Below are 14,799 nucleotides of genomic sequence, written 5' to 3'. Positions count from 1 at the left end.
TCCTTTATACATATTTTCCCCTTTGAATGCAAATTCCCAATGCTTCACTATGTCTTTGGACTTTGCCTCTCTGATAATAAAAATCTCTCATAGCACTAATTTTACCAGTAATCTTTGGGAAAAATAAGCACAGTGGGCAGAATTTTTCTCTCGCTGGGTGGACGTATGCCCAACCCGAATGGGGGAAAAAGTGTATGATAACGTCCAGTGAGCATCCCAACATCATCGCACACTTGCGTGATATTTTGGTCGGTGGGCATGCGCAAGAGGCAGTTGCGTGCCCACCGACAATTAAGAGGCCTTTTGAGGCCCTTAATTAATCGATTGAATTGAACTTCTCACTGTCCGTCCAACCTTACGGTTGGCGGGTGGGCAAAAAGGCCAAACAGCCTTTGCATTTTTTGCAAAAGCTCAGCAATTGATTAAAAAAACAATAAAAACTTTTAAAAGCCATTTTTAACATGACAGAGTTACATGAGCAGGGACATGTTTTCCTTAATTTTACAATCTTCATTTGTGAAGTTAAAAATCTTCAGCTTCCTGAGGCAGCTCTGTGCCTTCAGGAAGTTTTCTGTGGGTGCACCCCTGTGCATGCGCTAACTTCCTTGTGCTCGTCCTCCTCCCCCTGCGCCCCCCACCCAGGCAGCGCTGAGCTTTTCAGTGCATGATTCATGCTGGCTGGCAGTTCATTGGCTAGCCAGCGTGAAATCGCAGGTGGGGCCCAATCGCGGGTGGTGATAGTTTTCGCAGATGCTCCCAGGCTGTCCCACCACACCCACCCGACGAGGGGAAAATCCTCCGCACTTTTTCTGAACTTCACCTGGCTAGGTGACACATTTCACCCCCTCCTAGTCTGGTTTATTTAAAAATGGAAATGTTCCCTTTGCGTCTATGTCTACCTACCTAATATTACAAACCTACCTTATTTTCTAATGCATCAAAGCCTTCAGACCAGCTGCCTTTAATTCAATTAAATCACGCACACACAGACATCGACACAAACCCCACTATTACTCTACTTAACAATAAATTCCAATAAAATTATGACAATTGTTATATCTTCCTGATAATACTCCAGCTGAGGTCTAACCAGTGTCTTAAAAAAGTTCATCATAACCTCCCTGCTCTTGTACCCTATGCCCCTATTAATGGAGCCTAGAATACTGTATGCTTTAGAAACAACTCTCTCTACCTGTCATGCCACCTTTAATAAATTATGTACATATACACCCAGGTCTCTCTGTTCCTGAACACCCTTTAGAATAGTACCCTTTATTTTATATTGTCCTTCCATGTTCTTTGTACCAAAGTGTATCACCTCACACTTCTCTGCATTGAACTTCATCTGCCACCTATCTGCCCACTCCCCCAATGTGTCAATGTCCTATTGATGTTCTACACTGTCCTCCTCAGTTTATAATTCTCCTAAGTTTTGTGTCATCCACAAACTTTGAAATTGTCCCCTGCACACCAAGATATATATCTGGAAAACAAAGGGTCCCAATACCAACCCCTGGGGAACTCCACTACAAACCTTCTTCTAGCCCAAAAAGTACCCATTAACCATGAGTCTCTGTTTCCCATCCCTTAGCCAATTTTGTATCCACATTGCTACTGTCCCTTTTATTCCATACCTATAACTTTCCTCCAAGTCTGTTGTGTGGCACTGTTTCAGATGCCTTTTGGAAGTCCATATACACCACTTCAATGGTCTTGTCCTCATCATCCATCTCTGTTACCTCTTCAAAAAACTCCAGAAAATTAGTTAGACACGATTTTACTTTAACAAATCCATGTTGACTCTTGCGAATCAATCCATATTTTTCATATTTTTTCCATGTGACCATTAATTCCATCCCGAATACTGTTCACTATTGTCAATAAACTCCCAAGAATGTCTCCCTGCCTATGGCTCCTTGTTCTGATGAGGTCAGGTGCTGAAGGCAGACAAAGGATCAGAAGCTTTTAAAGTTTCATGGCTGCGTCTCTTTGATGTGACCCTGATCACAGAGCGCAGCTGAGCTGCCCTCGGTGAGACAGCAGTCAGATGTTCTCAGAGGTAATGTGAAGATCTATAGAGTGTCCTCACTGCATGTCATCATCATCCTCCTGCAATCAAGCGACTTTTAGGGCCTCCACTGCATCTCCATGAAGGAGTATTATCACATAGGGTATGGGTGCTGCCATAAGCCAGACTGGAGTCAAACGTTCATAGGTGCAATGTGATAATCTATGGTGTGTTCTCACTGCATGTTGTCATCAGCCTTCACAAATCTAGCAGCACTGAGGGTCTCCCGAGCATGTCTGCCTTGCCTGACCAGTGCGAGGACCTCCTCACCCTCATCACCATTAACGTCCTCCTCATCTGAGGAGATCTCCAGCACCTCCACCTCCTCCTCAGCCAACTCCTCTGCCTGTTGCAGTGCCAGGTTGTAAAAGGCGCAGCAGACGACGATGATGCACAACACCCTCTGTGGACTATATTGCAGGGTCCACCAGAACGGCCCAGGCACCGGAACTTCATTTTCAGCATCCCAGTGGTTTGCTCCACCAAGTTGCAGCATGAGCCTCATTATACCTTCACTCTGCTGCAGTCTGAAGCCATCGCACGGGTATCATCAGCCATGTCCTCTACGGCTAGCCCTTGTCCCCCAAGGACCCAAACCTGCAGCTTCTGTGGACCCTGGAAGATGTCAGGGATTTGTGACCGACTGAGAATACAGAAGTCGTGGATAATCCTTGGAAATCGTGTACACACCTGCAAGATGCATTTGTAGTGGTCACACACCAGCTGCGCATTCATGGATTCCCTTGCAGTTAACATAGTTGACCGCGTGTTGTGACAGAGATCTGAGCGCCACGTGAGTGAAGTCAATGGCACCCTGAACCTGTGGGAAACCCGAGATCTGGGCAAATCCAATCGCTCTTGCCTCCTGGCTTTCCTGGTTCCTGTCAAAACACACAGCATTGTGTGCCCTCGTGAAGATGGCATCTGTGACCTCATTGATGCATTTGTAGGTGGAGACTTGTGCTATCCCACACAGGTCACCTGTGGAGCCCTGAAAGGAGCCACTGGCATAGAAATTGAGTGCCACGGCCATTTTCATGGCCACTGGCAGTGGATGCCCTCCATGTCCCCATGGCGCCAAATCCTGCATTGGCTGGCAGATGTGACCGACCAGTTCCTTGGACATGCGACACTGGTTCACGGTCATCTGCAGGAATGGAAGGTGGCATGTATAGCCCCTGGGTCTAGCTAGGCGCTGACCAGCGACAGCTCGCTATGGCTTTTCAGTGGTTTGTGCAGAAGCCCCAGCCGCCCCTTCTTCCTGAGGGTGCTGCTCCTCGCTCTGCGCAGCCAGGCGCCTCAGTCGCCCTCTTCTCAGTTGTCTCTCTGTACACCACGAGGGATACAGCTAGTTCACTAGGTTCCATGATCCCGATATATTCCTCTTGCAGGATGAAAGAGAGGGACGCGAGGGTTAGCATGGGTGTACTAAGAACCTGTCTTGGTTAAGCCTGAAGGCCCCTTAACGCATTGCGGAGATTGCTGGATGGCTTGGATGGCTAGAGATTAGTGTGCTGCATGGCAGCCCGAAACTCCACTCACCTCTGCCCCACTCCATCTGACCGATTGGTGGCAGCTTTGCCCACTGCACTGCATGCTATGCTATCAGTTCAGGCATGGGCATTCTCCTAGCCCACATTGCAAGGTTGCATTGTTAGCTTGAACCCTGGGGGAGACTGGTCCAAACCGGGATGATGGCATTGCAAGGGGCTGTGAGCAGCTTCACCAGTGACTGCTCCACGGCAAGGGGATTGTACAACCTGCCCAGTCGTTCAACTGTTCTGCTGTTCATTAAAATGCTCATTACCTTGCTCTCTGTGCCCAAGGGGTGAAAAGCTCTGGAGCATTTGGTGGCACTTTGGTGCCTCTGCGTTGCTTGAGTGAACAGAGAAGCTGGAGGCCCGACTCCAATAATATCAATGTGGCTGCGCCTGAGCTAACTCAGCTGCAAGGGAATGGTTGCTTTATACAAGGTTTCCCCCACCCTACCACCACCCCACACCCCACCTCCCACCCTGTACATGTTTGTGCGCGACCTTCAGCTGCAGGGCAGCCCTTGCCCCCAGCACCACCCAATGTACCTCAGCCTTGAAGTCCAACAGACGACACGAGTGAGCACTCTGCAACGTTACTGTGTACTCGCATCCGAGTTCCCCTCAAAGTGCAGCCCGTCAAGTTCGCACCTTTTATATGCTGTTGTAAAACATGTTGGCATGCAATCACGTTGACATGGGTAGATGATGCAGCGGAGGGGGGATGATTCTTGCAGGCTGGGCTTATAATGATATGCTGATGTATTACAATGAAGTCCCGATGTCCGATAGCGGGAAACGCGGCCCGCCTTCGGCGGGTGGAGTGGACGATCATGAACTGGTTTCATGAAATTGTGAAACCGATTTATGGCCTTCTTGCCATATTGTCTGCTCACGCCATCAAACACACCCAACGCCAGAGGGCACAGATGATTCAGCCCCATGTCTTTGAGGCAAAGAACATAGATGACGAAACGTAGCACCTCAGCATTCTTCTCCTGAGATTCAGGTTCAGTTTTTTTGATGTTAACACATTCTTCATTCTGACGAAGCTGCTCTTGGCTATCTCAGTTCTCCTTTGGATCTCACAGTAACATTTCCATGGTCTGTGATAATCTGCCAAAGTATTTGAACCTTTTCACTTGTTCCAGGACTTGATCATTTACTTCAATTTTCACTTCCGAGGTTAGGTCTCTAATCGTCACCATTGTCTTGGTCTTCTTCACATTCATTTTTAATCCGTGTTCCTCACTCCTTCCTCTCACTTTATTTACAATTTCCTCTAGTGCCTCTTTGCAATCAGTGCAGTGTCATCTGTGTATCTCAAATTGTTGACGTTCAACCCACCAGGTCACTGCCTGTTGTAATGAAGCTGAGGATCAAGGTGAAAATCCCAAATAGACATCCCATGAAGGACCAAGCCAGCCTGATGATTCTTAACACCTCTTTCATGCAGCTGTCTATTTTTCCACTCCGGTAGACAGTCCACACGTTACAAGTTCCGGCATTCAAGAGTTCTTGCCTGGGTTTGAGAGTAGCATCATCAGATAAATAGCCTTTCTTCCAAGTTTGGGCTGCCCTTCTCATTCATCTAGCTACTCCTACTTCCCAGTAAGTCCTCTTCTTTCCTATTCCTGTTTAGAGTAGACATCTCCGTAGGAAGCCCTGGTTTGCCTACATCACTACTACTGTCTACACTAGGTTCCATGATTACCTAACTTAATGTGTACCCTGACTCTCCCAAGGTGACAGGCCATTTCTCCATTTAAGTTTATTTGAGTAGTTTCAGCCAGAAAGCTCACAGCACCCTATGCCATTCATTCCGTATGTTGCAAATACCAGCACGGGTCCATACACACCAGCAAATTTTTATAATGAGTTTGAAGACAAAACATTGTCCTGAACCACTAAGTGAGCAGGAACAAGTAATGGTAGCAGTAGAGGGTCAGCTCATGTCCATTCTTCACCTGCAGGACTTAGAAAGTCAAAGCCCATCAGCTGGAATAGTACTTTCAAAGTCTGGTTAGGAGAAAGGAGCTGCACAGGAAGCCTTCTCAGCACTGTGGTCAACCATTCAGCTGGGGGAAACATGAGGTGCAATTCAACCAAACTCCCAGTTGCAGAAAGAAGATCACCCTGAGCCTTCCCTTTTCCAACATAAACATTTCCAGCTTCTGTAGCCTCACCTCTTGACTCAATTTAGCTGCTCCTTCAATGATACAAGAGACAAAATTATAAAGATCACTCCAGGGCGGATTAACCCAGCACTCCACAAACTCAGGGAAACTTTCTGAGATTTTTTTCTCTATTGCAATGTAGGGCAAACTTGTGTTTTTTTTCTCTTTACGTCTGCCACACACAGTGCTGGTTGTTTCAACAATCTCTCTGTCATCACTCTCAAATCCTTATTCTGTAGTATATCTTGCACAATAATACCACTTCGCATTTATTGCCACTGTTATTATTTTTCTCCAATTCCATGATTTTGAATTTGTCCACATTAAATAACACCTGCAAGTTATTGACCAATTTTCCAATCTATTCAAGTTATTTTATATTTGACCAGCCTTTTCCCTATTGTTTATATTCCCTGCCAATTTGGTACCATCTGCAAACTTTAAGAATTTTGTTTCTGTAACCACACCTAAATCATTTATGTACATTGCAAATGGCAATAGCCTCAGCAGTAAACCCCAGAAGGAAAAGAAAGGCTTTTAGCAGGTACAAGGGAAGCAAATCAGCAGAGGCATTAGTGGAGTACAGAAAGTGCAGGGTGGAGCTTAAGAAAGCAATTAGGAGAGCAAAGAGGGGATATGAGAAAGCTCTGGCTGGTAAAAGTAGGGAAAATCCCAAGATATTCTTTAAGTATATCAATGGGAAGAGGATAAGCAGGGAAAGAGTAGGGCGCATTAGGGACCAAAGGGGCAATCTATGGATGGAACCAGGGGACATCGGTAGAGTGTTGAATGAATACTTCACATCCGTCTTCACCCAAGAGAATGAAGATGAAGGTATGGAACTCGGGGAGAGAAACTGCAAGGTTCTTGAGCAAATTGATATAGGGAGTGACAAGGTATTGGAGGTGTTGGCAGGCTTAAAAGTGGACAAATCTCCAGGTCCAGATGATTTGTGTCCCAGACTGCTGAGGGAGGCAAGGGAGGAAATCGCAGGGGCTCTGACCCAAATTTTTAATTCCTCTCTGGCCACGGGGGAGGTGCCAGAGGACTGGAGAGCAGTTAATGTGGTTCCGCTATTTAAGAAGGGTTATAGAAATAAACTAGGGAACTACAGGCCAGTGAGTCTCACGTCAGTAGTAGAGAAAATATTGGAGAAAATTCTGTAGGAGAGGATCTATCTCCACTTGGAGAGGCAAGGTTTGATCAGGGATAGTCAGCATGGCTTTGTTAGGGGGAGGTCATGCCTAACAAAGTTGATTGAATTTTTTGAGGAGGTAACCAGGTGTGTAGATGAGGGTAGTGTAGTTGATGTAGTTTATATGGATTTCAGCATAAACCTTGACAAGGTCCCACATGGGAGACTTATGAAGAAGGCAAATGCACATGGGATACAAGGTAATTTGATAAGGTGGATTCAAAATTGGCTTAGTTGTAGGAGACAGAGGGTGACGACAGAAGGATGCTTTAGTGACTGGAATCCAGTGTCCAGTGGTGTACCGCAGGGATCTGTGCTGGGTCCCCTATTATTCGTCATTTATATAAATGACATTGATGATTATGTGGGGAGTAGGATTAGTAAGTTTACGGATGACACAAAGATTGGAAGGGTGGTTAACAGTGAGGTTGAGTGTCTTGGGCTACAGGAAGATATAGACGGGATGGCTAAATGGGCAGATAAGTGGCAGATAGAATTTAACCCTGAAAAGTGTGAGGTGATAGACTTTGGAAGGAGTAATTTGACAAGGAAGTATTCAATGAACGGCATGACACTAGGAAGTTCTGAGGAACAAAGGGACCTTGGCGTGTGTGTCCATAGATCTCTGAAGGCAGAGGGACATGTTAGTGGAGTGGTGAAAAAGGCATATGGGACACTTGCCTTTATCAATTGAGGCATAGATTACAAAAGTAGGGAGATCATGTTGGAGTTGTATAGAACCTTGGTGAGGCCACAGCTGGAGTACTGTGTGCAGTTCTGGTCACCACATTATAGGAAGGATGTGATTGCACTGGAGGGGGTGCAGAGGAGATTCACCAGGATGTTGCCTGGGACGAAACATTTAAGTTACGAAGAGAACTTGGATAGACTTGGGTTGTTTTCGTTGGAGCAGAGAACACTGAGGGGCAACCTGACCGAGGTGTACAAGATTATGAGAGGCATGGACAGGGTGGATAGGGAGCAGCTGTTCCCCTTAGTTGAAGGGTCAGTCACGAAGAGACATAAGTTCGAGGTGAGGAGCACGAGGTTTAGGGGGATGCAAGGTAAAAATTTTTTACCCAGAGGGTGGTGACGGTCTGGAATGCGCTGCCTGGGAGGGTGGTGGAGGCGGGTTGCCTCACATCCTTTAAAAAGTACCTGGATGAGCACTTGGCATGTCATAACATTCAAGGCTAAGGGCCAAGTGCTGGTAAATGGGATTAGGTAGGTAGGTCAGGTGTTTCTCATGTGTCGGTGCAGACTCGATGGGCCGAAAGGCCTCTTCTGCACTGCGTGATTCTGTGAACACATGAGAAGTAACCTTCTACCCTAGCAATTCAATTCCATGGACAACCGATTTCAGTCAACTTTCGATCCATTTCAGAAACAATTCAATTGTGCCATGCCTGCAAGCTCCTCTGTTTAATGCAACTATTTACTGCAGAATGGCTTATATTATAAACCTTCCCTGCGGGAACAGAGAAACAGCCAGAGTCATAAACATTGAGGGTGATGGTGACCTTGACCATCACAGACAATGTAACATGCAGTCGAAGATTTTCTGCTGGCCCGTCTGCAGATTTAATTTGGTTTCAATCTTTCATCACCAGTCATACCATCTGGAAACCATCTGAATTCTGTATTAAACCACCTTCCAATCTTATGATCTGAAAAGAGGACGCTTGGTGTCCTCGCCAGTATCTATTCCTCAGACAGCATCACTAATTACCTGATTATTGTCACACTGCTGTTTGTAAGATCATGCTGTGCACAAATTAGCTGCCATATTATCCACAACAGTAACTACTCTTCAAGAGTACCTCATTGGCTGTAAAGGGATGTCCTTAGGTCGTAAAAGGCACTACATAACGGCAGGAATTTATTTCTTCCTCAGGCCCCTTCATTCATTCCACCCACCGCCTGCCCGATAGGAACAATCGTGCAAATATCCATCCCAATACATCACAATATTGTTGACTCCATGGCAGTGCTAATGTAAAAAATAAATGATCGGAACTACAGATAGACCTGAAAGCAACTATGCCAAATGAGTACTAGGTAGGTCAGAGTAAGCAACTAAGCAGTGTGAGGAAGCACTTGGTGCCAGCAGCTAAACAAGTAGTTGAACTGGAAATGTTAAGGTGGAAGGCAAGAAGTAGGGCTAACAAGCACCTGGGGGAAGGGGGAACAGATGGGTCAAGAATTATTGGTCCAATCTACCTGTGGCCTTCCCTGGTTCATACCTGCGCTGTTACTAGCCCATTCTGCTCAAGGGTGTTTTTCCCGCTGAACTGAGTTTTTCTACTGTATTTACAACTTCAATGAACATGGTTTGTGGGGAATGTTGGATAGGAACCTGCTGCACCCTCCTATTTTGTGAAATAGTATGCTTATTTGCAAGCCCAGTACAGACATGCTGCAATATGCCTGTATAAACTCAGGTTGTGTCTGCATCATAAACTCTTGATTCTGACCACAATATCTTTGCAACTGGTCAATTAATTGCTATCTAATTTTCCATGATCAAAAATTATTTTTTCAAATATAAATTGTGACTTGGTAAAATCCAAAATGATAAAAAAAATTCCTGCACTACTTCAAGTTTGAAGCTGAAAACAAACACATTTTTACAAGACTTTTAACCCTGAAATTCTCAGGAGAACATTCAAGGTGGCTACAGACAGCATAGCAAATTTCTTGTAATGGTGATAATTTTGAAGCAGTTTTAAAATCTGATACAATTTGACAGAATTGCTTAGTGATGCCAACCTGCATTCTTCCTAGTTACCTAAGATTGCTGACAGTGTTAAATCATTTTGCAGAGCATACCAATAGGGGTTTTCTGAACGCGCACCTCATTTAATTTAGGTAGCCTTCCCTTTTCACAATCTTTCCTAACATATTTTTTTACATTGGAAAAACCTAGAATGAAACACCATTGGCCAGGTCACTGTGCTCATTAAAGGCTGATGTCAGATTATTTATATTATTGTTAATGCATCTGTAGGAACAATAGAGGTACGCTGTAGAAATCTGATTTTGTGGATTTAGAAGACATTCCACATCTAGCAAGCTGTTTGGGAGGATTACAACTAAAAGTTTCATCATGAGAAAACATGAAATCTACCTCCAAAAATAATACTTCGGCCAAACAGCCTCTAATGCGGAGCAAAACATTTAACACATAACAATATACTTTCACAAAGTTAAATTCTAATATTAAACATGCAAATGCAATTTTTGTAATTTTTACCAGGTATGAGCCACTGTAAAACGACGCTTCTTTTGATGTTTATTTAACATCATTCTTCGCAGAAGTCGTGGTGAATTTCTGGGTGAAATGTTGGGAGATAACCTGGGTGAAATGGATGGTGAGTTCCGTGCAGCTTTAGGCTTTTCATGTCCCAGCAAGTTTCCACTTAGGATCTTTAAAAGAGCTTCATTTAGTAATGGATTTGGACGAAATTCCTTTCTTGGATCAGGCGAGTTTGCAACATCTTGGCTTGTTGCTTGTGCTGCCATTATTTTACTAAAATCATCCACAGAGATCGTTTGAATCACTCAACAAGTCAAATGACAAATGGTATTTTAAGACTAATTCCTTGTGAGTCAAAATGAATTGACACGTATGTCTGCAAATTTTCACCACAAAAGGTTTCCTGAACAATCTGCTCAGATGCTTCACCAATTACGATTCTGAGACAGTAAGAATACAGCTAGCAGTAGCACAATAGCTATTCGTACCTAAATCAGTTCTACAGGAACCTATTTCTGTAAGGCAAGCAGCAGAAAAGAAGGAGCATAAGGGTGAACACAACCCAGTCACTGTCAGCACGATCTAACAACCAATCAAATAGGCTACAACCAATAAGTCAGGTTTTGCAGTTACTTCTGGTTCTGTAAGTACAAAGTATTCAGTATGAGGAACCTATCAGTTATGAAAATAAAATACTGCAGAATTCATAACCAGTATCTCCTTCGGGTGCTTTTTTCCGGTCATTTGACCCTTCTCTGCAATTTACATTTGCAGGAAGTGTGTCCCTTGACAACGAGAAAGTAAATGTTTTCCTGTCACAGTAAAACTGGGCTCTTGTCCAATATAACTTGATTCAACAGATAGCAGCCAGGGAAGCTCCTATCACTTTGCGTCTTTTGTTCATGTTCTTGCTCATGTAAACGTGAAAAAAGCTTTTTATATTGTTGTAAGAAAAGGGACAAAATGTGAATGTCTTATTGATTTATCACATCCAATAATATTCTACATAATGACAAATATATTTTTGTTTTATTAACTCTTTACTCAGCAAAATCAATAATGCATTATCCTCTTCGAAACCTTGCATTCAATTGCTTCAGTGCAGAATGACATTTTAGTATAAATTTTATAAATCCAGGAAATTTATTAGTGAAAGCTACGAGACAATTTCATGTATTTCACGGGCAGAATCTTGTGTTTGGCGAGCGGGGGGGCGAGTGGGGTGACACCGGGCATGTGTCATTTAGATTTTCAGTTCGGCAGGCGGACAGCCGAACTGGCTGCGTGCCCGCCGAACTGTCAAGGGCCTATGAAGGCCATTAATAAAGTAATCAGCATGATTAATGGACAAGGCTGAGACCCCAGGTGGGCTTCTGAAAAAACATAAAACCTCATCCACAGGCAAGATGAGGTTTCATGAGGGTATTAAAATTTTTATAAAATGTTTAAATAAAATAAATTGACATGTCCCAGCTCATGTGACAGTGGTACATGAGTGGACATGTCAGTAAGTTTTTTCCCCTTCTTTATTGAAATTTTCAAACCAGAGCCGATCTCCCTGAGGTAGCACTTTGCCTCAGGGAGATCTGTGCACTCTTCTTAATTGGCCTGCCCACGTAAAATGGCAGCGCCCCCAATTGGGGGCGCTGATCGGAAACTCACCCGCTCGCGTCCGCTCCCGCACATCGCCCCCCCCGCCAACGGGGGGGAGGGGGGAAATGTTGCCCCATATATATTTGCTTAGGTGCTAACTTGCTAGCAACTTTAAGGGAGCAGGCCTGGTGTACAATGCACATGTATAGTCTCATGTGTGCTTATTGCTAATGGGTAGATCTGGCAATTTTTATCTGCAAAGAAAATCAACTTCAGATGAAAGGGCAAGGAAATGGTTGGGCTCTGCAAAGGTCAGTACACAGACTAGGGATGTAATGGCCCTAAGTGTATTCATTGGGGGTGAAACTGTGATTCCCAATTCTTCCAACATGTTTCTACACACTTACATAAAACTTTCAGCAATTTAAATCCAAAAACCAATGTTCTGAAGATATATCTTTTAAAGTTGATAGATCATTTTTGCTCACTAACAGTAAAGACTGAAGTATCAAAAGTGAACTAGTTCAAATTTATGAAATTTATTCAATTATATTCATTTATTAATCTGGAAAATTACCAAAATGAATACCGACAGTCTAATGACTGGGCAACGTTATTCAGTGAATATCTCAACTGTAAAGATTATGAAGCTCCCAGAATTGATAACTGGTGTATGCTTGATTAGCTGATCTCACTTGGCTAGTGTTAAGAGGGGGAAAGCTGACTCACTTTTTTCTGATTCATACACAGCAGAGGTTGGATACTTACGAGCAAAAATGAAATGAAAATGAATTTCTATAGCATCTTCCGCAACCTCAGAAAGTTAACCAATTATGTACTTTGGAATTGACATAGCTGCTATAATGCAGGAAAACAGAGTAACTGATTTGTGTTCAGCAATTTGTGAGCTCCTATGGCATCTTTTATATCTGCCCGAGATGATATTCGGGGCCTTAGTTTAACGATTTGTGCACAAGATAGCACCTCCAACAATGCAGCACTCCCTCAGTATCGCACTGGAGTGTCAGGTTACTGTGATTACTAATAATACATCTAAGTATGGGAAAGCGTTCTCAACAAATTTCTAATGAGCTCACTGGACACTGGATAGTAGGGACTTTTTAATGATTAGAAACTGACTCGCTCAGGAGGCCAATTGATTTGTTTTAAATTAAAAGGTGAAATGAAGCCAAAGAAGTGGATTGCAACAATGGCACATGCTGCTTCTCAAAAACATCACTGGACGGAGCATTTCTGTGCAATCAGCAGCATCATGTACCAGTTTGTTGTCAGAGCGGTATAAAAGATAAATTCACATCTATGCGGAATATCAAATCTCTCTCGGCACAACGCAGTAATCATATAGTTGGCATTCAGAAACAGATAATATCCCAACTATAAACATGATAGGATTTGCTGCTCTTTCCTTAAGTACATAAATCCCTTTATTTACTATTTTTACTTCAATATATATCTCTCTGGACCAAATGCTTCCTGCAAACAACAATTTATCCCTAGACTTCCACCAATGTCATTTTTCAGCCAGCTGTTGGGATATACATGACTTGGTTTACCTTCTAATTTTACCTTCCTACTGTGGAGAAATGTCTGCCCTCTGTCAACGTTTTCCACATTGGCAAAACCAGAGGAGGGTATGATTTTTGCAGAAACAATTCTGTAGCTTATAAATGATTAAATAGCTGGATCTAAATTATATGTTACAGTTTAAACTGAAAGATTTTGATGTATTGCTAAAGGTTTACTTTGAAGCTCTTTGGTAGCTTATATGACATGTATCAGCTGTTTTAGATTCACATATCCACTACACTGGAAAAAATAAACCACCTAAATGCATCATTGGTTGCTGAGTCCGTTGAAACTTGAATAGATCTCAATGCCCTATTACCTAATCCCACCAATCACATTATCAATGCCTTGGTAACAGGAAAATATCTATTCTCTTAGCTAGTTGTCTCATTGTCAAGCAAGTAAAAAAACACTGCAATTAATCTTGTGATTAAAAATTTTAATCCCATTTAATTTATGTTTTAATTGCATATTTAATACCGTTGTCATCAGCGTTTATAAGTATCCACATGCCAATTTTATTTTTATCGTTTCTGGCTACCATATTGGTTATATTGGTATCTGTTTTGGCCTATGTGCCAGTATGATAGCCTTGCCTTTATAGTTAATGAAGGATGATTTATCAGCCAGGAGAAAGGTTGATTAAAAACTGTAAATTAATTCAAAGAGCTTTGATGAATATACGTTACAATTAACAGCATAATACAGGGACAGTCAGAAGTCCTCAAATATCTCCTACGGAAAACTAAAGGAAAGGTTAAATGAACAATCACTTTACAAGTCATTCCCAGCCTTCGGTGATGATAAGTAGCATTTTTAATGTAACTGAGTGACTAGCATCCTGTTCAAATGTGAACTCAGCTTCCAAATGGTTCAGGCCACCCCTGCCGCCACCTGTTTCACACTTTGCCTCGCCTTATCCACTGACATATTGTACAAACACCCCATTCATCCCAGCGCAATGGTCATGTCTTCTGTAGATCCCAAACTCTAAAAGTCCCTCCCTAATTCTTTCACCTCTTCACCTTGCTCTCTGCCATATGGAGCAGAGATGCAAATAGAAGGAAAGAGGAAATGGATAGTATTGAAGGCCAAAGAGGAGGCAACAGAAGTTAGGAGAAATGCTTTTGCAGTGGGAAAATGAGTGAAATACCAAGAATTACTTTGGAGAGGAAGAGTATAGAAGTTGGAGTGGTCCTTTGATTTTGGGGAAGGACAGTGCTGGCATCAACTGAGATGCAGTTCGATAGGAGTGCCAGCAAAGTCTTGGGTGAGGATGAATGCCAACTTAAACTGGGGGAATAAAAGCAGAGTATCCGCTGCGCTGGACTGGAGAAATAGATTTGAAGTTTGGGTTGATGGAAGACAGAGTTTGCTATGGAACTGGATAA

The 14,799-nt window shown here is 43.2% G+C and overlaps 1 protein-coding gene across 2 annotated transcripts in view; it reads right to left on the bottom strand.

Annotated features, from left to right (window-relative positions):
* The window catches only part of pde4d (phosphodiesterase 4D, cAMP-specific), a 1,053,459-nt gene extending 1,042,547 nt beyond the window's left edge, over positions 1–10,912 (bottom strand). Inside the window, exon 1 of one of the 2 annotated variants that reach the window (XM_078549378.1) lies at positions 10,226–10,912. In XM_078549378.1, the coding sequence (XP_078405504.1) occupies positions 10,226–10,494 (269 nt within the window). In that variant the 5' untranslated portion in view covers positions 10,495–10,912. The remainder of the gene's footprint in view (positions 1–10,225) is intronic. The other variant, XM_078549337.1, reaches the window with a different exon arrangement.
* Between the last annotated feature and the right edge of the window lie 3,887 nt (positions 10,913–14,799).

The sequence above is a fragment of the Cetorhinus maximus genome, chromosome 1, assembly GCF_964194155.1.
Source record: "Cetorhinus maximus chromosome 1, sCetMax3.hap1.1, whole genome shotgun sequence".
Lineage (NCBI taxonomy): Eukaryota > Metazoa > Chordata > Chondrichthyes > Lamniformes > Cetorhinidae > Cetorhinus > Cetorhinus maximus.
Note: the sequence above shows the minus strand (reverse complement) of the source record. Positions and strands in the feature narration are given on the sequence as shown.